The sequence below is a fragment of the Dermacentor andersoni genome, chromosome 4 (genome assembly GCF_023375885.2).
Source record: "Dermacentor andersoni chromosome 4, qqDerAnde1_hic_scaffold, whole genome shotgun sequence".
Classification (NCBI taxonomy): domain Eukaryota; kingdom Metazoa; phylum Arthropoda; class Arachnida; order Ixodida; family Ixodidae; genus Dermacentor; species Dermacentor andersoni.
The window spans coordinates 83,279,618-83,307,597 of NC_092817.1; the positions used below are offsets into that span (position 1 = coordinate 83,279,618).

Below are 27,980 nucleotides of genomic sequence, written 5' to 3' on the forward strand. Positions count from 1 at the left end.
ACCTCTTATGCAGCGTCCCACTCATTCTTTCCATTCAAAAAAAGTTAGCGAAATTTCTTGCAGAACTAACACTTACATGCATTCTTTCTCCTCCCGTACCATCCGTGATTGGAATCGTTTGCCCAGAGAATTAATTGAGAACTCTTCTGTTGCCGCTTTCACTGCCACACTTCAAAATGTGATATGATAGTGTCTTATCACCAATGGTCTAGCAACATTCTATGAAAGTGCCACACTTATATCCTGCTTTTCTTTATCTTGATGTTTTTACACTTATGTTTTCTTTATAATGTGCATCGCATTGGCATCTAACCAAATACTTTTCTTTCTTTTTTTCTTCATATTGCCAATTGTTGAGCAACGTTCTTGTCTAATGCGTCTTGATGTGTGTTCATATATCTACTATTCCGATATGTGTGTTCATATATCCACTATTTTGCCATCTGAAATTATATTATTCAGTGCCGTACTTGACACACCAGTCGCTTTTCTCCAGTTCCGTTGGTTTGTATGTGTGCTCTTTTGTTGTTCATTTACATTTGTACCGAAGTGTAACCCACTCCTGCTTAAGGCCTGGAATTCAGGCTAGCAGTACTTAATAAATAAATAAATAAAATAAAATAAACATTAAACACGGCTGGAGCTGGAGCTATTGGTCCTAACTATTTCGTGGCTGGCTTTCACTAGTTGAACGCTGGGAACAGAACCTTCATTACAATTGGTGAAGGTGCTCGGTATAGATACCACATAATTAAGATTATCACTCACAAGCAATTCCATCTCGGAATGTTGAGAACCAGCGTAGCTTTTTCACGTGTCCTTCGAGGGTGACCTCCAAAAGTTTAATTTCAAGTAAATTAGGGTGTGGCAACCAGCTGCCTTGTCAATTGATTGGTCATACTTAAAAGTTGTACACACTCAAGATTGTACATGGCCTGTGTTGCCGTTGGCAGCGTATATACATGATTATCTTGCTGTCCGGTGTCCAGTGCTGCGAGAAAAAGAGAGAGAGACCTAAATGAACACATATTTTGATGCCATGAGGGATCCTTCCCAAAACAAAAGTGCCATATGCTGAAGGTTACCAATGAGACTTCCCCATCCCCCTCCAAAAGAAAGTATTCAAAGTAGATGAATGTGTTATTCTTACAAAGATGCAAATGTATTACTCATCCAATGGATACTACACACATTGATATTTTGAATGACCAATGGCTGTGCACAAAGCATAGCTAAAATTACCTTTGCTAGGCTTTATTTCTCTGCATCACTGGGAGCTGGCACTACTTCCTGCTGGCATGATGTGCAGTGTTCATGACGAATTTCATTTCAACTCCCAAGAGACATGCACCATTGTCTTAACATTGTACCTTGGTCTGTGGTTCCCTTCCTTGCTGTTGAGCAAGTGAAGTGAGCATGTCGGTGCTGACATTTGCCTGTTCTTGCTCATGTAGCCTCATCCGATTATTCATGATTAAGACTGATTTAATCTGAAGGTTAATCCTATTCTCTCACATATTTTCCAATTACGCCATCAGTTTTTGGGTAGTTTATTAGAGCTGATGTTCTTGTTCTTTTTCAAACTCTCACTGCCTCTATCGCACTTCCGTTGCGGCTTCTGAATTTCATCACAGAGCATCTTTTACAACACCATTAACCGCTTCAGCAGTTCCGTGCAGCACTGTAGAAGCTATATGCCTCTTTTACCAATTGGGAGGGCAGACACATCTTAATGTTGCTCTTCCGCACCCTGTCATCTACAACTGCGCAGTGAGATCAGCTGTTGTGATAGCAACAGAAAATTCGTTCCACATTTGCTTTGACATCAAAAAAGGCATCCATGTTCTAGATGTTTTGATACAAAGGAGAAAGAGGGTTGCAGAGATTGCGAAAGTGGAGGGTTCACAAGGAGCATGCGGCCGGCGTGTTGCACAGGATGGTGGCGCCGCCTCTTGATTCCTCTTGTAACATCCACTTGTACACGGTGTGCTCGCTGACTTTCGTAAGTGCAGACATTTCCTTAATTACAATTTGTGTACGTTCACCACACTGCCTCTGCACTGTGTTGAGCATGTTCAATGCCAACTTATTGTTTCCTTTCACGTAAAAGAGCAGCTAGGGATGACGCCACAAAAGCGAATCTGCTAATGCTATTTCTGTGAAGGACGAAGCACTACTCAGGAGAGAGTCCTCCAAAGTGTTGCATGATGATGTACGGGGTTACAGCTGTACCGCAGTGGGTCGCAGTGTTGCAGCTGTGCAGACTACATGTATAAATTGAGCCGCTGTCAAAGCAATTAATCGTTTGTACTTTTCAAGTGAAAATAATGTCTATAAAGCAGCGTTGCATTTTTTTTTCTTTGCATGTTTTCATTCGAACAAGTGGAGAACTCTATTTTCAGTATCATAAGGCTCAATAATTAATTTATTAAAAGTGAAGCAGAATTCTGCAATGAACTGCAGCTGTGACCTGCAGAGACGTTTCCAAGTAAACACCTGCTGACAGGGCCATTTGAAAGGGTCATTTAAACATGCAACGAGGTCAGAATTATGGCACTACATCTCGCTCACTAGAATCTGCACTCACTGGTCACTAGCCTTGGCTTTGTTGCTAGGAACTACTGAGACAGTATAGTTTCTTGCACGCACATGTGTTACTCGCATTGACCTCGTCCTCGCCCTATGACAACCTTTTTTGGTGTCCTTACTTCAAATCTTTAGTGTACAGCTAATTGCCATGTAACATATTTAAATGGTAATGACTTTGGCATGCTTGTGCGTTAATTTGCTCTCAAGGGAGTGACTGCTTCACACTCTTCTCTGTAGGTAAGTCCACAAAGGCAATAGCAACATTAAAAAATTGCACAAGGCCGTGGTTAGTCTTTTCAGGTTTTCAGGAAGTTGCAGAGAACGAATGGGTTTTGTAAGCAATAAGCACCTCACCATAACAACAGTCAGTTGGTTTTGGTGGGGAAAGGGTGTGCCATATCATCGAATCAAGGCATCAGGGCCCAATAAGGATTCCTTTGTTTTTAAGAGGAAGCTTTAGCTCAGGAGCTCCTATCTAAATACATGGGAATGGAGAAACCGTTTTTCTCAGACAACACTGCATCAAATTTCACAAGGTTTGAAGCATTCATTTAAAAGAAAAAGTTAAATATCTAATGACTGTTGGACACTAATTTCTTATTTAGGCCATCAAATTTTAAATAAAGATTGTTAAAAATTGCAAAATCTTGGAAAACAAAGCTATCAAGTTGGCAACTCAGCAAACGAAAAACAACATCACAATTCTGTACACTGCATCCAAAGCAGACAAAATTTATGTATTATACACAGGGTCCTTCGTATTCAGGTTTTATATTTTTTGAAACTTGGGGAGGAGGTGGGGGGGGGAGCTAATCAGGTGCTATTTCTAAAGAGGAAAATAGGAGAGAAATCGGGGATTTTGTTGTCTGGCATGAAAACCAAGGAGAAATCAGGGCTTTTGTTGTCTGGCAGCCCAAAGTTCAGGAATTTTTTGGTAAATTCTACCAACAATTAACACAAGTAATGGTCTCCGTTCGGACACAGATGTTTTACATAAACAAGCGATATCACTCACAGGAACATGTAATGGGAGCTGCTCGCAAATTATCTAACGAACTGACCTCTACAAATCCTCTTGCCATGCATTATAATAACATTTAAAAAAAACGCATTAATGAAAACAAGAAATAGAGATGGGTTTGGTGGTCCTTTCTTTGCACATTTCTCTGAATTTTTTGTAACAGAGGAGATAGCATAAAAAGGAGTGCACAATGGCATGCTTCGCAGGAGGCGCGATGCTTTTCCTTACCCTACAAAACCTTGTTGATGTACAGTCGACCAAAAAAGTTTACGGACCACGGGATCTCAGAAAATTCAAAATATACGAGCAGCCTTTAAAAGCAGCCAGTAAAATTGTGCATCATAATGTTCACATATGCCACAAAAGGCTAAAAGTGGGAATAACAGGCTGTGTTTTGAGACTGAGGAGATATTCAGTTTTGTGTCAGATCTTTTGGTCCGTAAACTTTTTTTGGTCGACTGTACACTATCAGTATATGCATTTGGAGCACTGCTTTGTCCATGCTAAACCTGTCGGGCCTTTAGTCCTTGTTTGTTGTCATCCCATTTTACTGGTTCTGAATACATGCTTTTGCGATAAAATTAATAGAATACCAACTAGACAAATCAGCCAGCTTTCTTTGAATATAACATAGTTGGGTAAACATACTCTCAATGTCAAAGCTACCACTCACAATACAGAGCAAAGTCAGTGCCGCGCCAGTTTGCTTCGTAGCACGTTATCGCTGTTACCATGCATGCGACGTGTGGGAAGGGCAAAAAAATGTGCCATTGTCGTATTCATGTCAACGTGCCTACTAAAAAAGCGAGAATCTTTGGTTCGCTCATGGCTGGCAGACACGGAATATATTATATGGTTATGCAGTTATACTTTGATATAACGTAGTCCGTAAAATCAGCAATTTGTTTTGTTATATCAAAATTTTGTTAAGTTCATCCTTTTACGCAAACACGTAGTCGCCCATGAACTTTTCTTACACGGAAGGGGCCTAAAAATTTTCCGAATCATCAGGCAATTGCAAAAAGCAAAGTTGGACAAGAAGAAAGTTCATTTTTGGCAAATTTGAAAGTTGGCAACAAGAGATACGGTTTCGTGCTGTGTCTGCGATATCTTCAGATCGGCGGTACGAAGCAAAGCCAGGCACTCTCTTGTGCACACTCCGCCACCATGGCTCATATAGTGTTCAGTGGGACGACGACGCCACCAGGAAAAGTGCTGGCATCAGGGAGCGAATGCTTTGTCTACCTCTCGCTTCAACAGGCCTCCGAAACTCGAGACCGTGCAAGCTCCAGTACTAAATGTGTGGGAAGATAGCACACATGGTGCCACGACATCTCAACATGCCCACTATTTGCAGAAGCTGCAGGTTACCTCTAAAACAGAGCGCGTGAGCTGCATATGCACTCAACCGCGCTGACAACAATGCACAGCCATGGTCATGCTAGAAAAGGAGACGGGCACTTTAACAATGGAAATGTGCACCTGTCCAGCTTAATGAGAACGTACCTGCTTAATGAGAAAAAAAAAAAAGGATTACAGGCAGCGTGGACATCAATTGAAGGTAAGTTTCCTTGATCGTGACTGCTTGTAGTTGTGACATCTTTGACCAGGGGGAAGCTTGGGGAATCTTCGGGCAGCACGATCCACCCTAGTAGAACACAAGAAGGTTGCAATGTCAGATGACCATGAAGCTTATGCATATGGCAATGCGAGCTATATGCAATGTGCCAAAGTAAGGCAAAGAAGCAAATCTGCATTGAACAATGTAATATGCTACAGAGTGAATACAGCAGTACTTTAATAAAGATCACTTGAACTGGTATTTCTGGTGCACAAAGTAAATGAAAAACGTCAACAGGTGTTACATTGAACCCTATGCAAAAGTATTCCAGATGTGTTAACTCAGTTGTACAAGCATTTACAACATGGTTGGTGGCTGTCTTGGGTAAGCTGGCCAGTGGTGATAGTATACTGCTCAGTGAAATTAGCTATTGCATTCTTAAACTTTCCTTCAAAAACTATTGCTGGGTAAAGGAGAGAAACAAAGGAAGAAAATTGGGCAGAGACACTTCAGACTGCTCACGTGTGGGAATGCGAAAGCATTACAGTTCCTTCGGTGAAATGCTTTTTTCTGCACATTCTTTGTCTGTGCAAGCTCTCGCCTGCATTCTAATTGTGCCTCCGTAAGGCCAAACGAAAATGCGCTGAGCGTCTCAACATGCTCACTTGCCTGTAAGGAGCTCATGACTTGAACGACCGCTCAATGGCGTTCAATTCGACATTAATGCTTTTTATTTTATACACTCATGACGTGGCGACATCTCCTCCCAATCAGCCGCACCGTCACATGCCCAATGACGCACGCATCAGGACACACTTCAAGTCAACATGCTTGTCTCGCATCCCAGAGGCCCGGATTCAATTCCCACCCAGATAAAAATTTACCAAATTTACGTTTCAATGACATTAATTTACTTTGTTTACAGGAACCGCCCTGAGAAATTTGAAGTCAATCCAAGCATTTCTTGACATGTTCTTACTCTTTGTGCCATCGGCCATATTTTGGTGCCATCTTTCAGTCACGCCAACTACGCCGATAGATTTTCGCATAATGGGGCATATAATGCTTGCGCATTAAAAAAATATGTTGCTGAAAGTAGAGCAGGTTCTACATCATTGCAATCCTAGTTGGATCACAATAGGAACCAGTCAAATCTAACCCAATTTAACTACTTGCACAAAGCAAATGTTGCGAGGCTTTTAGAACGGTAACCTAAATGCTAGAATGATTTAATGCTTGCCTTTATTTCAAACCTACAGTACTTTCCACATAGCACAGTGACTCAGGTTCAGCTTAGGTTGTTCCATTGCACATCCATGTTATCTCATCAGCACATGTCCACATGCAACGTTTGCTGCAGCATGTTCAAAAAGCACCCTGCTACTCGCATCCTAAATCTTTTTCTCTCAATTCTGACTTCTCACTGGTTTGAGACTATGAGACAGGCATGGAAGGGAGGGCTTGACAAATAAATAACAAGAAATACAACACGCACCAGAACTTCCACAGTTCACCATGGCCACCTCGCTTGTAATTGTGCACGCACCAAACTGCCGCATGGCATAGTTCATGCAGTAGAGTGTCTCTTGTGTATTCCGCATTGTGGAGAATCTTTGCCGAGAGCTCCACACGGTAGTTGTAATCAGCCAAATTGAAACATCGGCCCGCTGTTGACGTCAACCGGCTGTTCCAGGAAATTTCGCCCGGAGGAAGCTGTTCGTGGCAAGATGAAAAACTTGATTTGTAGCTGCATTTTGTGAAAACCACACAGAATACAGCCGAACCTTGATATAAAAAACGTGGATGCAACGAATTATCAGATGTAGCAGAGTAAACCTAAAATGTATCTCACCAGTTTCAGCATGTAAGTATATGTGCATATAACAAGTGTCAGATTTAAAAAAAGGTATTTTCATTTCCGATAATACTTTCTTCTGACAAGCTTTGACTGTACAGTTAGCTCAAACAAAGTGGGGTGAGCTCTTATTAAAAATCAGAAGTAATTATTTACTTTTATTATTTATTATGCCCTCAGGGCCAATGGAATTACAGAGGGGAGTGGAGAATAAGTTCAACATAAATTAAGCACAACAGCATCAGCAAACAACCAAAATATACTAGTATAATTACACAATATTAGTGAATAACAAACCAAAGTAAATAAACATTATTTCTAATTATTCAAACTACATATTTCAACGTACATAGATTATATAAACCAAAGTGCATAAGGGACGTTAATAAGCAGAGTGCACAATTCAATGTGAAAGCAGCATTCAAACCATAGTTATAAACACAGGGAAAACAAGTATACTCAAAACAAAATGTCACATAAGGTTTCTTTAAAACGGTTAGTATCACTTGTAGAGGCAGCAGTTACGGGAAGGTGATTCCACTCATCAGCTGTTTGCGAGACAAATGATTGTAAGGAGGAGGAGGATCTACAAAATGGAATACCAACTTTATGTTGGTGATCAAGCCGACATGATATGTGATGTGGTGCCGAAAGAAGCTTGTGTTGCAGTGCGGGATGATGATATACCTTATGAAAGAGGGAGAGCTGCAAGTGTTTACGCCACAATGCTAAGGGTGCTAACTGTAGGTTAGACTTCATTGGGGTGATGCTGGCTGTCCTGTTATAGTTGGAGAATATGTATCATGTGGAATTGTTCGGCACCATTTCCACTGAATAAATTCAATTATTTTGACTAGGATCCCAAACTGAGGCGGCGTATTCGAGTTTAGGCCAGATAGCATCAGTCTAAGAGACTGTGGCGCACGTGAAAAATTGCGTCGGAGGTGACCTAATTATCGATTAGCATTGCTTATTACGTGTGCAATGTGTGTCTTTTAGGTAAGGTCAGATGAGACGTGAACACCGAGGTACTTATAGGATGAAATGCAATCGAGTGGGATGTTGTCTATGTAATAGGCTGGTGGAAGATAGAAGATACTATTAGATATCATTATTTTATTATTATTAGACATTGCAATTACAAAGAAAATGTAATACAGAAGGAGGTCCCAAAGTAAAAACTGTCAGGGGGACCTCCTGTTACAACATGTACAAAATATGTAATATAGGATTAGCAACGAGGGTAAGAACGGCGTGAAAATACAATCAACAAATTAGAAGTAATTAGTGAAAAGTCTGGTAGTTGAAGATTACACAAAGATTAGCAAGAATAATTCTATCTTGAAATACACATGAAGGTACTATCATTACAGTAATTGAATAGGAGTATAATGATTATGAACAACAGTGCGCAATCCAACAATGCAACAAAACTAATTTACAAACGGCTGATAATCTATGAACATAAATCGAGAAAAACAACAAAACGTGGTTACACAGTAATAAATGTATACACACACGCATACATACTTACACACATATATATACACACACATATAAACATATGTACACTTGTCGAACAATCAGGTAAGGTATGTTGTTCGTAAGAACTCTTTTAGAAGCCGCCGGAAACTAGTGAAGAGCATGATTTAATATTTGATGGCAGTGAATTCCAAAATGAAATTGCGGAAAAGAAGGCTGTCATTTTACCGTAGTTAGTGTTGACTTTAGGAAGCAAGAGATTATTATTTTCAGAAAACCACGTGTTATTTGTATTGAAAAGTTGCGTTGGGAGAAGTAACTCAGTTGGAATGTCACTGTTTCTACTTCTATACAATATAAGACCTAGTTTCAGTTGAAATGTGCAGGTTAAGGGTGGAATTTCAAGAGTGCAAAAAATGGGTGCTGCTGATGTGGTGTATGAACTGTGGGTAATTATTCGGACCGCCCGGTTCTGAAGGTGAATGAGGGATGTAAGATGTGCAGGATATGTGTTGTCCCTTGATGAAATGCAGTAAGTAAGGTGACTGTTAATGAAAGCTTAGTAAAGTGATTTTAGAATATATTGCTGAAAACAGTGTCTTGTTCGAATGAGCACGCGGATGCCGAAAGCAGTCTTCTTAGTGACAGAGTTTACGTGAATGTTATACTTAAGTTGGGGGTCTAATGTAACACCAAGGAAAGTAATAAAATTAGATGAGGTAATGACGTAGTTATCAATGTATAGTTCAGGGGTTCTTGTAGGCGTTTTTTGGGACGAGTGAAATAACATAAACTTTGTTTTAACAGGGTTTACATTTAGCAAGTTATTTTTACACCAAGAAACAAGATTCATGACATCGGCGTTTAACTTTCTTAGTAGACTGTTAATGTCTTTATCACTAGTGAGTATCGTCATATCGTCAGCACAGAGGATGCACTCAGAACAGTTAAGCGATGATGGTAAGCCATTAATGTAAATGAGGAATAACAGAGGACCCAAAATTGATCCTTGTCGAACGCCCTGGTTGGTTGTTATTGGAGTGGATAAAACACTTCCATATCTAACAATCTGGGTTCTGTTAGTAAGGTAGCTTTGCAAAAGAGCTAAAGCAGGTCCACAAATTCCTAATGATTCAAGTTTAGCATACAAAATGGAGTGGTTAATAGTGTCAAAAGCTTTAGTTAAATCAACAAATACCACTCCCGCCCATAGCCCATTGTCGATAAACTGTTTTATGCTGTCAGTTTTATCAGTGCTAATTCGGTTGATAAGTTAGCACGAAAACCAAACTGCTTAGGTGTCAAAAGGTTAAATCTTGTTAGGTAGTTCGTTAGGCGATTAACAAGGAGCTTCTCAATTACTTTACTGGGAGTATCGTTATAGGGCAATAATTAGAAAAGGTATTTCAATCACCTTTTTTAAATACTGGAGTTACTTTTCCTTGTTTAAGACTCGTAGGAAAAATGCCGGTACGAAATGCGGTGTTAATAATATCAGAGAGGACAAAAGATAACTCAGGAGCAACAAGAATGATTTTAGATGGACGAATTGAATCTAGGCCACAGCCTGTAGTCTTGAGCCCTATTATAGTGCAATGAACTTCATTTGGCGAAGTGGGTTTTAGAAAAAAGGAATGAGGCAAGCGGGGCAACTTGGGCAAGTTAGGGACACCAGCTGCAGAGCTCTTGAAGAATGATTCATTAAATGAATTTGCGACATCTATAGGATTAGTTAGAGTGCTGATGCCGTCCGTAAACTCTATCACAGGTGTGTCCTGTTGATTAAGATTTAAAAATTCTTTAATTATATTCCAATTCTTTCTCCAGTCATTCCCATTTTCAAGCACTTTATTTTCATAGTAGGTTCTTTTAGCCTGTTTAAGTAAGACGGTGAGAGTTTGTGAATACAATTTGAATCGAGCCTTAAGGGCGAGGTTAAATGGCTGGAGTTTTAATTTTTTGAAGAGGTTATCTTTTTTATTTATAGAGCGCAGTAGTCCTCTAGTGATCCACGGGTGCCTGGGGGTGGAGTACCAACGTGATATGGAGGATACAGATGTACAAGTATTTATAATATCTGTTAGTTTCTCATTTAAAGTGCTGAATGCTTTGTTAACACAAGATTCCTCGGATAATAGGCCCCAGTCAGAGCCGGATACCAAATCCACAAATTTTGCTGAACTGAAAGAACTCTTAATAACCATTTTATTTTTATAAGTACTTTGAGTATTTAGTAAGAGAAAAATTGGATAATGGTCTGTCAGATTAAAATTGACCACACCAGCTTTTTGATTAGTCATGACATTACTGAGTACATGGTCGATAAGCATATTTTGACCGGACGAAGCACATCGTGTTGGAGAATCTAGTAAAGATTCCAAACCATGTCCAATGAAGCACTTGGAGTATTGCACACAAGAACTATCGTTAATATTTGTAATGTTAATGTCGCCGACGATTACATGATAATTTTTGGTAATGAACAAGTTTAATAAACTATCAAGTTCACTACAAAAATTATCATAAGATGATGATGGGGAATGGTAAATTGAACCAATGATAGTTCTTTTGTTGGTTGGTAGAAAGTGATTGTCCAATTCAAGCCAAACTGATTCGCATGTGGCCATGGAAAATGAGATATCTGCACGCCGTTTATAAGATAATGTGTTGGAAACAAATATTCCCGATCCACCGTGGCGATCAGCCAAACGATGAAAAAATTCAGAATGATAGCCCGGTATGGAAAATAAGGTATCGTCAGCTGCAGATAGCCATGTTTCCCATAGACATATGAGTGAAAAGTGGTGATTGGTTAAAGTAGGAAAGTTAACCATATGATCAAAGTTTTTGGGTAAGCTTCGGATGTTAAAATATATGATAGAAATCTGAGAAGTGGACGAAGAACTAAGTAGTTGCTTCAGCTCATGAATAGTGTGTGACGCCATGGTGGTTCCCAGTCATCAAGGCACAAGAATAGTGCCTTTCAGTGTTACTAAATCTGGATACCCACATTGACTTATATTTGCTTGTATTTAATTCCATGCACCATATTTTGCACCATGCACTGATAGCATCAAGATCAGATTGAAGAGTGGCTGTATCATGGTTAGTAGTTACCTCTCGAAATATTACGCAGTCGTCAGCAAAGAGATGAATATGAAATGTTATACAAGAAGGTAAGTCATTAATATAAACTAGAAATAGCAGCAGCCCAAGGACAGAGCCTTGCGGCACGCCAGAGGAAACCAGATTAGAGGGAGAGTCAACGCTGTTAGCAGAAACGAACTGAGAACGACTTGACAGGAAACAGTCAAGTCAAGTAAGTAATTGGGGATCAAGGTTAAGCGTATTCAATTTACACATTAGTATATTATGACATACTTTAACAAATGCTTTCGAAAAATCTAGAAATATACAATCCGCAAGAGAAGAACAATCAAGAATGGCAAGCAGCTTACGTGTAAATGGTATTAGCTGAGTTTTGCATTAATAAGTTTTGCAAAAGCCATGTTGTGAGTGTGTGAAGAAGGAATTAGATTCGAGAAAGTTAGCAAGATTAGAAAATAAGATGTGCTGAAGAAGTTTGCATGGCATACTAGTGAGCAAAATGGGACGATAGTTAAGTGGAGAGTGCCTATTACCTGTTTTATGAAGTGGAATCACCTTTCCTATCTTCCGTTCTGCAGGGATAGAACCCATGTCAAATGACTATTCAAAAATTTTGGTTCGTATAATGGAACTATACTCGCTTGTGCATTTCAAGAACTCGGGACTGATCGCGTCGCAACCAGGGGAAGAAGAAACTTTCAATCTATTAATTAGATGTTCTACGCCACACAGGTCTACTGTAATCGGACACATTGAAGTGGAATTACTTTACTTTTAGTTCTTGCGCCAGCTGTAACATCTCTAAAAATCTACCCAAAATAGTGAAATTCGGCTCAGAGGCTTTATTATAGCAGCGTAAACAATGTATTAAAAATTAAAATCTGGGATATTATGTGCCAAAAACAATGTACGATTATGAGGCACGCCGTAGTTGGGGACTCCGGGTTAATATTGAACACCTGAGGTTCTTTAACATGCACGTAAGCAATGTATCCTCTTGTAAGCCTGGACATTTGAAGAGCATTACATTGAAGATAAAAACCTAAGGTACCTGCAGTTTTACGATATTGGCATCAACACAATGCAACAAAGATTTTTTTCCCCACCTGAATCACTAAGGAAGCCGCACCTTACACTCTATGCCACAGAATATATCTGTGGCACAATTCCTTATTACCGAATTTTGCACGTAAAAATGTGGCGAGCTCAGTTACTGCATTGACAAACTCTGCAGAAAACCGAACTTTTTGGTTACAGGAGGCTGCGAATAATAGCTTGAGTGCAGCTCAGCAAAACGAAGGGGAATGGAGGTGATGGCTTAAATGGATAAGTATCCTTCGTGGGCTCTAGTCACAATGTTTTGAAGCACTACAGTGGTTTGCGTGTGCCTGCGGAGCTTTAACATTTTAGCGCAGCTGAAGCAGTGCTCGAGCATATGGCTCGCCCGGTGCAGTGCACACCTACTAAGACATTTCAGCATAACACAACAGGTGATTCATTACCAGAAAGTGTGTCTGCACGAAGTGGTAACATATCACTCATGCCACTGTTGCTAATTAGTGCTGTCTAATCAACTCTTCTCTGCGGGCTTGTTTGTTTTGCTGTGTGTTAAAGAATGAATCAAAACCAACTAGCTCAGCATTATCACACTATTCTAAGCCGCAGTGTACCCCCCCCCCCCCCCCAGCTACAGCATGCATCATTACTTCTCATTATAAAAGTAATACACATTTTATTTTACGAGTCATCAAATAAACTCCATTGCATTATATGAACGCAAATAGAGAGAGTTACGGCCTACCCAATGGGACAAAAGTACTTCATACAACACTGGCCCCACATTCCTGGCCAACATTGCCAAGGTCTACCCGAAGTTGGCTACAATAATGGGCTCGAGTTTGGTAACTGACACTGGCCTAATGTCGGCAGACATCTGGCCACTAACACAGGGGAAACTGCATTGGCCAACTGTGTGCTATTGCAGAAGACTACTTTGCTCTTAGAAAAAAAAAAGTTTATTGCAGTTCCTATAACCTAGTAACTTCAGTACCTAACAATATTGCAGATTTGTTACATGTACAAAATAGAAAAGGTAGTTATGGCTGCTAATGGGGCTCAGTTGACAGCTACAAAACAAACCAACCATTATAACATTATCACGATAAGCAGCCTAATTATGCCTATCCAGTGTATGAGCACCACTTCCATTTTATGGGGTCACTTCTGTCCTTAAAGCTCATTCATAGAAAAAATATAAGAAATAAAGAATTAGAACCAAATTATTGCATTTTTTCATCATATTCATTACACCATGAAATAAGATATGCACACAAAGACAAATGATAAAAAAGAAACAATGCATTGCACGTACAGCAAATGGGTTACTATGCAACATGTCTTTGAAGGCGTACTGACATGACATTTTTTACTTTATCATTCGAATGCATTAAATGAAAGTTCGAGCCCTCTAAATCCAAGAATAAATGCTGGCAAATATCAAAGCACCCTAAACTATTTACGATAATAGTTGTTTTTTACAAACCAGTACTGGTTTCAGTACCCAGGCTGAGGATGTGTCATGATACATCACATGATATGTTGGCTTGCTCCATTTCTGCAATTACTGACTAGCACATGTGAGAAGAAACACATGCAGGCACCTTGTTTATGTTTTATAAAGAACATAATCATATCCAGCCTTACTACTGCGCATATAACAACAAATTTGCGGTGTCATAACATCACAATGATGTTGATGACATCAGGTCTAGCTTCTTGAGACCAACCTTATTATCAAATTAAAATAATTGTTTTCTAATCTTCATAACTGTTAACTGGTATACTATAATGTGCAAAAAGCAGGCAGTAGAGTTTCTATGACTGTGAAAATATAAGTCTGCACTCCTCTAAGAGCAACCTCACATGTGTTTATGGCTGCACTTTTTAGAGAATATTATTTACTTTATTTATTTATTTCCAATACTGTGAGCCCTGCCGGGCTGTTTCAAGGTGGGAATACAGAGCACAATGTTCACGCAAAGAACGCAGTCAAGTTTTCTTCAAAAGAGTCAACCATGTTATTGCTCGGAAACACACAAGAATTCAAGTTATTCCACTCAACAATTGTCTTGACAATGAAAGAGTGCTTAAAGACATCAACTCTTGGCACATAAGGCATCATAGCGTAATTGTGGTTAGTTCGTGGTGAAACCCTTCCAGGAGGCTTCAAATACAAACTGGAATTCAGGTTCAGCTTATTGTGATAGAGTTGATATAAAAACTTAAGGCGTGCGATTTTCCTGCGCACAGCCAACGTAGTGAGACCAGCCCTGACGAGCATGGAGGTTACCGAGTGCGTTTTGTCGTAATCGTAAAAAATAAACCTAACTGCCATTCGCTGAATGCGCTCTAATTTATCTGTTATGTATTGTCAATGAGGGTCCCAAATTATGCAAGCATACTCTAAATTTGGTCTTACAATGGTAGTGTATGCCTTAAGTTTAATATTTGATGCAGCATCTCTCAATTTACGCCGTAACAAACCAAGCTTGCGCTGGGCTGATCCACATATGTTTTTGACGTGTTCATTCCAGTTGAGGTTCCTAGTGATTGTTACGCCAAGATATTTCAGCTTTGTGGAACGCTTAATTACATTATTATTTACAGCGTACGAAAACATCAATGGAGTTTTCTTATTCGTAACTGTCATGCAAACAGATTTATCAAAATTGATTTGCATATGCCATTTTTCACACCAGTTATAAATTCAACATAAAGCATCATTTAGTCGTTCTTGATCAGAAACACTCTTCGTCTTACTCAGAATAGTTGGTCATACTGAGCACATATGTATTTAAACAAATACACAAGGTTACGAAACTAAATTTTTATTAGCTATTGTCTGCACATGTGTGCTGCAAGGTAGCACACAGCTTTTAATCCAGGGTGTTGTTAGTAACTAGAGCCTGTGTCAATCTTACACTAAGAATGCCATCGCCAATATAATAGACCATGACCATGGGCAAAAGAGGTAGTTGCCTTTACTAACTTAACCTCGATGCGCTAGTGAATATCATGCACTAGTAATTAAATAGCCACTAAAAGATAACTCTTTTTAAGAAGAATTAATTAATAAATCTAATTAAATGGCTCTTTTTTAGTGGTACGAGCTGCATCAGTGCCTCAGAGAGGTAGTAACTGATGTGGTTATATTACAGCCGAAATCCGTTAATTCGACCCTGATGGGACCGACGAAACTGATCTAATTATCCGGTTGGTCGAATTAAACAAGATGCAGACAAAAATGCCAAAACACACTGCTGATTCACTTGGCAGTATTTGCTTGAGTTTAACACTCATCAGAATCAAATGCACAGAAACGTTATATGTGTCCAAAATAGAAAACTAACGTAGAAATGACTAAGATTCTAAGTAGAAATCTAACGTGCACTCAATTTTTCAGAATGGCAGCTGGTTTCTGAAAGGCAGGTTTGGCGCAATGCAGAAATGTTATGCAGTAAAGTGCACAAACGCCGCAAAGATGCTTTTTTTTGCATCCAGTTGCACCCCGCAGGCAATTTTGGCCCAATATCCTTGGAAAACAAAAGGCGCCTATTAAAGTTGACTTAATACTGTAATCAGACATTGTGAGCTACCGTTATTGCTTGAAAATCTTCCTAGGGTGGGCCGAAAAGAGGCATTTTTGACAGGAGATGGCATGTGTTCAACAGATTCACTGTCCCCTAAGCCCCGCCGATACAGACAATGCCACTAAACGGGTCGTTAGTGGGGTGGCCATATGGGTCAGGCACGTGCGTGTAGACTGGTCAAGTTCGAAATATCTGGCGAGTGCCAATTTTAAGGTTGAAATAAACGTTTAGGCCCATAAGAATGTGTGGGTGCCTGCCGGGATCTTCGGTCGGGATCGAATTAACCGGAGTCGAATTAACGGAAGTCTACTTTATAAACTTTTTGCTTGCAGTTCCTTTTCATTAAAATTTTTAAAGAGTGTCGAGTTAACGCAAGTTATCAAATTTTAATCAGCCAATTATTACAGCAGAAATGCACAACATTTACTGTGAATGCCGCATTATGGCATCTGAGCTGCCCAAGTCTTCATGGAAGTATTGCAGGTGAAGTTTCACACAATGTACAATTTTACAACAAATGCTGCTAATTTATAGCTTCAGGCAAATAAAATTCTATGTTGTGTTGCCTTCAGGTGCATAAATTTGTATTTGAGTCATGACCTTTACCAGCCTACAAGTTTTAACTTGCACCCACATAAAATCTACATGTGTTATCATCCACATAACAAAGTTTGCTCGCATTCATGTTTTGACCTGCTGGAGCCAACACTGGTTTCACATAATCAAAAATATTGGAGCAACTATTGAAACCCAGCCTTTTGCCAACATGAACAGTGGCCGAATAAGAGCAGACCTGGGTCCTGCGTTGCCTGGCTCGCTAAACTGGCTGAATCGTTCCAAACTTGTTAATTGTCAGCCATTGGTCATGTTCTCAGCTGTTGTTAACATATTGTCACAAGCTGTCATGAACCACGCCTGCCGCGGAGACAACGAGAAGAAAGAAGAGAACGACGTTGGCCAAGCTGCCGCGAGACCGCTCTTCAACAACCGCGCCTATCAACCAGATTCATCTGGTTCTGTGTTAAACACCTCGTGTGTAACATTTGGTGGAGCTGTGCTGGGTAACTCCCACGACTTACAACGGAACCACCAGCACTAGAGCTACGCCGAAGCCGTCGCCTCGCCGGACTTTCGCCGTCGCGCTCAATCATGGCTACAGAGCAAAATACCCTCACTAGCAGTGTCTCGGCAAGCCCAGTCCCTATCCAGCACTACCGAGAGCCACGCATGTTCTCGGCGAAGGCAGAGGAAGATGTGGATGAGTGGCTAACCCATTACGAAAGGGTAAGCCAATACAATAACTGGAATGCTGCCAGTCAGCTTAGGAACGTTGTTTTCTTCTTGGCCGGCACGGCGCTGGTATGGTATGACAACCACGCGGACATGCTAACTACATGGACACGCTTCGTTGAGGAGATCAAAAAGTGTTTCGGTGACTCGGACGCAAAGAGGAAACGTGCGGAACTCACATTAGCCCAGAGAGCTCAGGTACCCGGCGAGACTTGCACTACCTATATCGAAGAAATTTTGAAGCTGTGCCGAACCGTGAACCCTCACATGACAGAGGAAGATAAAGTGGGACACGTGGTAAAAGGAATAGCGGAAGACGTGTACAACTTCCTCATTGGTAAAGAGAACTTGCACACTGTATCAGAACTGATACGGCACTGCCGTACGTTCGAGGCGCTGAAGACTCGCCGAATTACACCAAAGTTTGGACGGCTGGCCAATGTAACAACTGTAGCAAGTGTTGACACGAGTCCTCCGCTCCCAGAACATGCGTCCGCCATCCGCCAGATAGTCCGCGAGGAGCTACAGCGACATGACGAACAGGCACGTTATGCAGCGCCACGTTACAGCTCCTCCGTTTTCCGAGACACTCTTTGGGAACCCCCTTCGGCTACTTGGAACCACTCGGTGAATGTCGCGGATCTTAACGGCTCCAGAGACGAACCGCATTACATTACGACTGAACCACCACGCAATGATTCGCCCCCTCAACGTTTTGATCCACGCCCACGCAACTTTCGTCCACGAAGACTCGCCGCTACCTACGACTTTCAAGGGGAAGAGCCTCGTTACCCTCAACCGATGTCTTCGGCAGAATACTTCAACCCGCATTCTGAAGTTCGCCCTTCGCCAGTGTGTTACTGCTGCGGCATGCCTGGCCATATAGCTAGGTACTGTAGCCGACGCCGAGCATCGAACTACGGATAGTCAGCGCCGACTATGCGGTCTAGCGGTCGTACACTGCGCACTCAGTGGCCAGGAGACTCCACTTCAGGAAGCCACTTTCGAGAGGACCGATGCAGCGCCCAGGAGACCTACCTTGGAGAAGAAAGAACCCGGAACCGCTACCGCTCCCCTGCCTCCGACCGTACTCTGACGCCACCACCAGCCTTCCGAGCCTCCCGATCACCATCCCCTCGACCGCGATTCACGTCACCATCGCCTCGGCGCCGTTTCGTGTCGCCCCCGCCGGGAAACTAGCCAGCGCGGCCGATGGAGGTGAGGTCGCTGGAAAATGTGTGCTGCCGACTCAACTGCCTCCAACTATTTTCATGCTAAAGAATAAGGTTCATGTACTGATTGATGGGGTCTCTACAATGGCTTTAGTCGACACGGGAGCAACTGTCTCGGTCATGAGTGTGGGGTTTAAAGGCCTTCTGGGACGCAAGGTTATGTTTCGTTGGGACCAGTGCACAAGTTTCCGTGGAGTCAGTGGTGAATCATTATACCCGGTTGGTGTGTGTAACGTGGATGTGTCATTGGGTGGGAAAGTTTTTAATGCAGAGTTTACTGTTCTTCCTCGCTCCTCGCATGACGTGATTCTGGGGATTGACTTTTTTGCAATTGTGTGGTGCGAATGTTGACTGCCGGACGGGAGAACTCAGTGTCGACACCAGTGTTTCACCTGTGCTCTTTGAAGGTGAAGCTTGCCCGGAGAGTGTGCTGTGCGTGTCTGAGGATACAGTTGTGCCCGCCTTATCCGCGATGCGTGTTGCCGTCGCCTGTTCATCTCCGGCTCCTATCCCGTTCGACGCTGCAGTGGAACCTGTACATCGGAACTGCCTCAAGAAAAACGTGTTAGTTCCGCACTGCGTAGTCTCAGTGACCAATGGATGCGCGGGGCTGTGGGCGCTAAACTGTTCCACTGAAGCGGCAGTGCTACCTCAAGGCCTAAAGATTGCCACGTTTCAGGCAGACTCGCCCGTATCGGTGGCAGTACTTACAGAGCTCCCCGATGGAGGAGCAACCAGTGTCTCGAGCCCCGGGAGCTCGAAGATACTTTCCATGATTGACAAGTCACTCAGCGATCACGAGCGTCGAGTTTTGATGGCCCTGCTTACGAAACATACCTCGGTATTCGACTTTGCGCAGCACGATGGCCCGCCATCAATTCCTGCGTCCAGAACTCGTCACCGCATCAACACAGGAGCCGCCCAGCCAATCCGACAAAAACCCTATCGTGTATCTCCGTCAGAACGCAAGATAATCAGTGATCAGGTCCAAGAAATGCTATGCAAAGGCGTCATTCAAGAATCATCTAGTCCTTGGGCAGCACCCGTGATATTGGTGAAGAAGAAAGACGGTATGTGGCGGTTCTGTGTTGATTACCGTCGCCTAAACGCCGTCACTAAGAAAGATGTATATCCGCTCCCACGAATTGACGACGCCATCGACTGTCTCTTTGCGGCATCTTACTTTTCCTCAATCGATTTACGGTCAGGTTACTGGCAAATTCCTATACACAAGGACGACAGAGAAAAGACAGCATTTGTAACACCCGACGGACTATTCGAGTTTAACGTGATGCTTTTCGGGTTGTGTAACGCACCTGCAACGTTCGAAAGGTTCATGGACACGATATTACGCGGCTTAAAATGGGAAGTTTGCATGTGCTACTTAGACGACGTTGTGATCTTCGGGCAAACGTTTAGTGAGCACAACAAACGTTTGGATTTGGTCTTGAACTGCTTGGAGAAAGCGGGCCTTGTGCTCAATTCAAAAAAATGCCGTTTTGGGGAATGACAAACTCTTGTGCTAGGCCATCTCGTCGCTAAAGAAGGCATCCGACCAGATCCACAAAAGACTGCGGCCGTAGAAGCATTTAGAGTACCCAACTCTGTCAAGCAGTTAAGAAGTTTCTTGGGCTTGTGCTCCTATTTTCGCCGATTCATTCCCCGGTTTGCTGACATGGCTCATCCCCTTACACGCCTTCTCCAAAAAGGCGTTCCCTTTGAGTGGACTGCAGATTGCGACTCATCGTTTCGCCAGCTCAAGTTCCTGTTGACATCCCAACCAATTCTTCGGCACTTTGATCCTTCATCACCAACTGAAATTCACACCGATGCCAGCGGCGTAGGCATCGGTGCTGTGCTAGTTCAGCGTGTTGACGACAGTGAGCACGTGATCTCTTACGCTAGCCGGTCCTTGAGCCGCTCCGAGCGCAACTACACAGTCACCGAACAAGAGTGTCTGGCGGTCATCTTCGCCGTGCAACGGTTTCGTTCGTATCTCTATGGGCACCCCTTCACTGTGATAACAGATCATCATTCGCTATGCTGGCTTGGGAATCTGCGGGATCCCTCAGGACGACTAGCGCGCTGGGCCCTCCGTCTACAGGAATACGATTTTGTTATTTGCTACAAAAGTGGCCGGCGACATGCTGACGCTGATTGTCTCTCTCGGATGCCACTTCAAACAACTGAATGTGATGCGGACAATTTTGATGAATACATCGCTTTTGTGTCCCCGGAATTTCCGGATATGGGTACCGTCATATCCGAGCAGCACAAGGACGAGAGCTTACAACCGCTCTTCGCGGCAGCACAGGAGTCACCTGCAGGCAGTCGCTTTCGCCTACGTGAGGGTGGCGCGCTGTATAAGAAGAGCTACTCGACCACCGGTGCACGCTACCTTTTAGTTGTCCCCAAGAACCTTCGCCACCAAGTATTACACGCCATGCACGATGACCCAACTTCCGGTCATCTTGGTTCCACACGTACACTCTACCGGGCTCAAGAACGTTTTTACTGGCCTAAGATGCGGAAAGATATCGAACGGTACGTCGCCAGCTGCTCTCAATGCCAGCGCTACAAGCGTCCGCCACAAGCGCCACATGGCCTGCTTCAACCAGTTCCCCCTTCTAGAGTCCCCTTTGAGCAAGTTGGTATAGATCTTCTGGGCCCTTTCCCGCGATCCTCCAAGGGTAATCGTTGGGTTATCGTTTGCGTAGATCACCTTACCCGCTATTGTGAGACCGCCGCATTGCCATCGGCCACAGCTACAGAAGTTTCTATCTTCTTGCTGGCTAACGTTATACTCCGACATGGACCTCCTCGCATAGTAATCAGCGATCGTGGGCGACAGTTTACCGCGGACGTGGTTGAAGAAACCCTTCGTCTGTGTTCATGTAGCTTCCGCCATTCTACGCCCTACCATCCACAAACTAATGGTCTGGTCGAGCGCACAAACAGAACGCTTGCCAACATGCTATCCATGTACGTCGATTCAGCACACAAGAATTGGGACAGTATCTTGCCTTTCATTACCTATGCCTTCAATACCGCGAGACACGAGACCACTGGTTACTCACCATTTTTCCTTCTGTATGCTCGTCCGCCGCGCTACACCCTCGACACCATATTTCCCTACTTCGCTCATGACAACGAATCAATTGATGAGATCCTATGTCAAGCAGAAGAAGCGCGACGCCTCGCTAGGCTACGCACCCTAGCATCGCAGGACCGGTCCAAGATCCGCTATGACGGGCGTCACCGCCACGTTTCCTTCGATCCTGGGGACCTTGTGTGGCTCTGGACGCCGTTGCGGAAGCGTGGCTTGTGCCAGAAGTTTCTCGCCCACTACGTCGGCCCTTACGTTATTCTGGAGCGCCTCAGCGAAGTAAACTACCGCATTGCGCGTCTCACGAGCAGTGGACGACGCTCGGCCAAGGCTGAAGTGACGCACGTCGCACGTCTGAGGCGTTACAACCCACGAGATGACTGACTCGCCCGGCGGGCTTCGTCTGCCAGCGGGGAAATGTCACAAGCTGTCATGAACCACGCCTGCCGCGGAGACAACGAGAAGAAAGAAGAGAACGACGTTGGCCAAGCTGCCGCGAGACCGCTCTTCAACAACCGCGCCTATCAACCAGATTCATCTGGTTCTGTGTTAAACACCTCGTGTGTAACAATATTACTCCTGTCACATTGCAAAGCAGTGTGTCATTTGCGCACATGGTGAATGTAGCACAGCATCACACACAGAGCAATAGGAAGCACATAATACAGTGTGTACTTCCTGATGCATTCAATTTCAAAAAATGGCATTTAACATGCACCGATTCTTAAAAAAGATGTGGTGATGATTGCAGACTTTATGCTATTAGCAATCTATCTTACCATTAGTGCACAATTATTGATGACTTGTTTTATGTAATGACTATTACTACAGGTGGTACACACCCAGTGACCCAAGGTGGTGCCAAACAGGTTCATTGAACAGCGGCACATATTGATCCAACAGTTTATTTTGAACTCAGTTCACTCAGCACAGCAGCCCAATGCTAGCCTACCCATTTAACCATGGACTACCCAGTGACCCAAGTTGGTGGCAAAGAGGTTAGGAATGGAACACACACACACACACACACACGCACGCACACACACACACACGCACACACACACACACACACACACTGTGAACTGGTCAAACTGCTCAAAGAATGCCAGTAGGATTAATAATGTGCAATAATTTTGCTAGAGTATGTTTGTCTAGGCCACAGCAGAGTTGGGTAACAAGAAGGAAACATGCAGAATAAAAATGGGCTGAAGCACATACTGCAGGCATTACCAAGTCATCAACGATTGCTTGCTGTTATACTAGAAACCAAGAGTGTACATTCATTGCATTTTATCAGTAATAACATATTGAGCGGAAACTTGGAGGTTAACAAAGAAGGTTGAGAAGAAGCTAAGGACAGGGCAATGAGTGACTGAACAAAAAAGAAAAATAGATGTAATGTTAAGAGACAGGAAGACAGCAGTGTGGATTAGACAGTAAATGGAGGGGGTAGCCGATATTCACATTGAGAGTAAGGGGAAGAAACAGAGCTGGGTAGGCCATGTATAGCACAAGGCAGATAACCGATGGTCTATTAGAGATACAGAATGAGTGCCAAGGGAAAGGAAGCACACTCAAGGAAGTAAGAGAAATAGTGTAATGAAATTAGAAAATTTGCAGGTATAACTTGAAATCGGCTAGCGCAAGACAAGGGTAATTTGAAATCACGAGGAGAAGCCTTTGTCCTGTGGTGGACATAAAACTAGGCTGATGATGAAGATGACACTAACTTTTTATTGGCATTTTGGCCACAGATCAGCATGAGGAGATTTCGTTTTGTATGAATACTCTACTCAAAAGTCCCATACTTTTGCCATGAGATTACAGTCTGCTAAAAGACCAATGTGACACCCTCATTTGCGACAGCTATGCATTGCAACACTTACCTTGTGAGCAAAGATCTCCCTGTTAAAAAGTAAAAAAAGGGCATTTGAGAGGTCCTCCCGAGAGTCCTTGAATCGCTGCCTAAATTTGAGTGTGTCGGGATGACACTTGTCCAGCGGTGTGCTATCAGACAGAGATTCGAGAAACCAGGCGTCCTCGTCCAGTAGTGCCTTTGCTGTGGTGCATGGCATCATGACACGCGAGGGAACAGCCGGCTTCCTCTCCTTCTTCCTTTCCACAGATGTTTTCAATTCATCTTCGCTGCTGGAGCTATTCAGAAAGGAGGGGCGCCGCCTGCAAACAGATATGTTGCTGTGTTGCCAGAATAATCACGAGCACTACAAGAAGATTTTAATTTACATGAACCCGTGAATGGTGATTACATTTTGCATCTCAAAGCAGATGCACAGGAAGTGACTTGAGTGAGGTCAGCATACCTAGACAGCACAATATTCAGAGTTATAGCTGAGCCAAGATTTATTGCGTTTTGGGCAGCAGCACAATTTTGGTTAAGCAATGTTAGAAGTTCACCTATGTGTGCAGTAATTGAAGGCTCCTTATAATGGTAGCAAAAATTTGGCATATGGGCACAAAGCATAGGGCTGCCAGCCTCACAAATTGTATTTTTAGACCAAGCTATAGCCGAACATGAATGAAAAAAATCTCAGCTTAATGGCAGCTTATGAAGTTCTCAACTTGACAATTCTTTATTTACTTAGAATGCTTGACAAGAGGACTCTGCATCCTTACATTTCCTTTGGCAAAGTACTTTCTGTTGCAGTCCTCACAACAGTGGCCGTAGAGTGCAGTAGTAACAACACACTTTGCACCATCTTTCTGGACATGATAAGCCAACATATACAGCGTAATACATTATACACAGCAAACATTTGTGCACAGAAGAAAAGGGGGACAGAAATGCAAATGCCCAGTATCTATGGGGGTCTCCCGACTGGCTTTCAGATTAAAGATATGCTGCCACCACAGCATCAATCACACTGAGGTTTCATGCTTGTGGTGCTTCTTCACTTGCACTTTTCCAGCTCAAGTAAAAAAAAATTAAATTATGGGGTTTTATGTGCCAAAACCCCTTTCTGATTATGAGGCACACCGTAGTGGAGGACTCCGGAAACTTTGATCACCTGGGGTTCTTTAACGTGCACCTAAATCTAAGTACACGGGTGTTTTCCAGCTCAAGTAGGACACCCAAAATTTGTGTGAAAATCTTCAACTCTTTATTTTTTGGTTTTCGCAAATGCAGGACATACAACTTCAAGAGAGATAAGTAGTAGTTTCTGTAACATATCAGCCAGATGTTGCATGCTTTTAACAAACCAAGCTCATTTCTGGCTCTGACATGAGGTGCCAGTTGGGAGCATTAATTCAAAGCTGACAGTTGTAGTTTGCCAGCTGCACAACAGAGGATATACATTCTGCACAAATCCACTGTTTAAGCATGCATCTGCTAAGAACACAAGTGCACTCAAGTTTGCAAAAAAAATTTGCTGTTTGGTTACAACAGATGGATCAACTAGATGCAACATGAACTCTGCAAGTATATTCCTGTCGTCATTAGACAATTTTACCTGTCATACATATTACACTTCAGGGAATACAGAATTACAAAAAAGATCGACACAAGCACTGTGGCACCATGTTGTGGCACAAAATTTAATCATAGATTATGTAGAACTATTGTTGCAGTGAGTAACTATGTTCTACTCAGCTGCTGGTGTAGAGCAGTCACTTAATCAATAACATGTAGATCCTTTCTTACTTTTTTTTTCTTTTGATGAGAACAACAGTGAAAAGATGTTTTTAACGTATTGTTGTTAGACAAAGTGTCCCATTGCTGCCCATGTCTCCAGTAAGCAAACTTTCAATTAAAGGTGAAATGCATATGGATAGGCTAAAACCCTATTATCATTCCCAGTGTGGTACGACTCAAATGAAAGATTCATCATTTGAGCTCTTAACAGCAATCAAAGGCAAAATATGCGGCAAACATAAATATGAGAAATTGTCTCAGTTCTGCACCCTAGATAATGTGCAGCAAGTCATCTCATGGAAGAAGCAAGCTTTGTTCATGCCAAATGTACAGTTGTGTTCAATATGAGCTGCAACAAATTGCTTGTGGTTGAAGGGGCCTTAAGGCTGCATAGCAGCGCCAATACTGGAAAAATTGGAGAAACAAGCACTGTTTCAATTACTGGTATTTATTAAACCAATTTTACTTACACAGGCATGGCCGTGCAGTTTTGAAAAGTTTCCAGATTATTCAGCTCCTGGCCAGAGCTCGCATGACTCTCGCTTTCAATGACCACAAGCTTCAGGAGGAGAAAAAATTATGTCTTTAATTCTCTACAGCTTTGCAGTGCCATTAGAGTTCCATGCGAGCCCATCACGCTACAACTCAAAAGCTGCTCTAGGCATGCACAAAGTGGTACAAAGATTCTATAGACATCTATATGCATCTATAGACATCTATGTGCATCACTTATGTAGCAGCTGTTATCAGGGCAAACATGCACTGATAACATGCAGCTGGGAATGTATGCATATATACAGTTGGTCACAAAGGTTTAAAGGTCATGTGATTTGCAAAAAAGCTGAATTCCCATAAAGCCTTGGTACACAGATTCGAATTCATTGTTTCAGCGAGCAGCAGTTCTTGCAGGCTACACAGAGGTCAACTAAATTGGAAATGTCCAGCCCGAGCGCTGCAATACGATAGCGCATGAGCACAGTCACATGCTTTTGTTTCATGTTTCGATGGCTTTCTTTAAACGCCGAAAAAAATCCCCACGCAGCATGTACGTTGCCACAAAAAATCCGATCGGTTGTTTCTTGATGCCCTTTACGACGTAAAAAAAAGAAACGCACTTGACCCTAAAGTGAATATTAAAAATTCTGCATAACTGATATTAGTTATTTACCCAATTAAGCGGAATATAAGAAATACGCTAAGGAGCACCACATGACGGCAAAGCATATGTCGTTGGTTTCATTCTCCTGCGGTTGACCAGTTTTTCTTTAAATCCTTGGTTCAAGTTACGTGAAACACCCAGTATATACATCACTGCCAGTGCAAACTGCTGTACAGGGCCAAATGTGAATGTATACATCGAAGAAATTCTTGCAAACTGTTTCCTGACAGAACTTATTTGACTACAAAGGCTAAACACATCCTAGTAATGCACAGAAGGAACAAAATCAATCAGAGTTAACACACTGACCTCCATTCAACAGTCTTTTCTCCCACATCACTGCAATATGGATAAAGTGGGAGCTTGGGCGAGTTGGTGATTCCATATCGACATGACTGCACAGCACAAAAGACGAGGACAGAAGAAAGGACATATAACATAGGCGCGTTTGTCCTATGCGCTGTGCAGTCATGCAAAATGGAGTAATAAAACGCCTAAAGAAAAAGTGGCTCTATATAATAACTGAACATACATGCAAGATTTTTGACAGCTCACCGAGCAGATGACCAGCAATGACGACCCAGCAACGGACGCTTCTGAGGTGTGACAAAATTTGGAGCGTCCTTCACTTTCGGAGAGAGTCTCAGCGCTCTTTCAAACGCCTCGGACAGCTTCTCATCACATGCCATGCTTACGGGCATCTGCTTGGATGGAACAATAAAAAAGTTTTCTGAGCACTATTGCTGGCAAACACTACACAGGGCCTCCTCGGTTCGCGTATACTGCGCGGAAATTCAGTGACAGTGCAGGAACACGCATGTATTGCTACCGGTACTACGTACAGTGCAGCAACCCGCTAACCAGTTCAAAATGATATTCACAGCTACACGAAAGAACGCCTATCACCGCGGGCTATCACACGATAACACCACATAACACCACATTCAACTCGTTGAAACTTTCCGCTTGCTTACTAATTCGTATATGTCGCATGATAACATAGATGGATGTATGGATGAATGGATGGATGGTGGCTAAACCCTTTGTAACAGTCGGCGGCTGGCGCCACCTAGCCTTTTACTCCCCCCGCCTCTTTTTTTTTTTTTTTGCTTATATTTTCCTTTTTCTTAAAGTTTAGTTTTCACTCTCCTCTCCCCAAATAAATAGCTAAAATAGTATAGAAAACATTAGCTCCCCGATTTATGGTATTATCTCATCTCTCCCTTGACTTCTTCCACCAATCCTTTAGCCTCCCCTTCGTTACTCAGCCAGGGTA

At 42.6% G+C, this 27,980-nt stretch overlaps 1 protein-coding gene across 2 annotated transcripts; it reads right to left on the reverse strand.

Moving 5' to 3' along the window:
- Positions 1–820: 820 nt before the first annotated feature.
- Positions 821–27,971, reverse strand: LOC126536404 (germ cell nuclear acidic protein-like). 2 transcript variants are annotated; one of them, XM_050183341.3, is made up of 5 exons: positions 27,260–27,971; positions 23,780–24,071; positions 6,667–6,884; positions 5,117–5,258; positions 821–991 (listed from the first exon to the last, which is right to left on the reverse strand). In XM_050183341.3, exons 1-4 carry the CDS (start codon positions 27,403–27,405, stop codon positions 5,162–5,164), a joined length of 753 nt encoding a protein of 250 aa, XP_050039298.1. In that variant the 5' UTR covers positions 27,406–27,971; the 3' UTR covers positions 821–991; positions 5,117–5,161. The 2 variants fall into 2 exon arrangements, with proteins under 2 accessions (XP_050039298.1, XP_054929951.1); XM_055073976.2 differs by having other exon boundaries at positions 27,237–27,970.
- Positions 27,972–27,980: the final 9 nt, after the last annotated feature.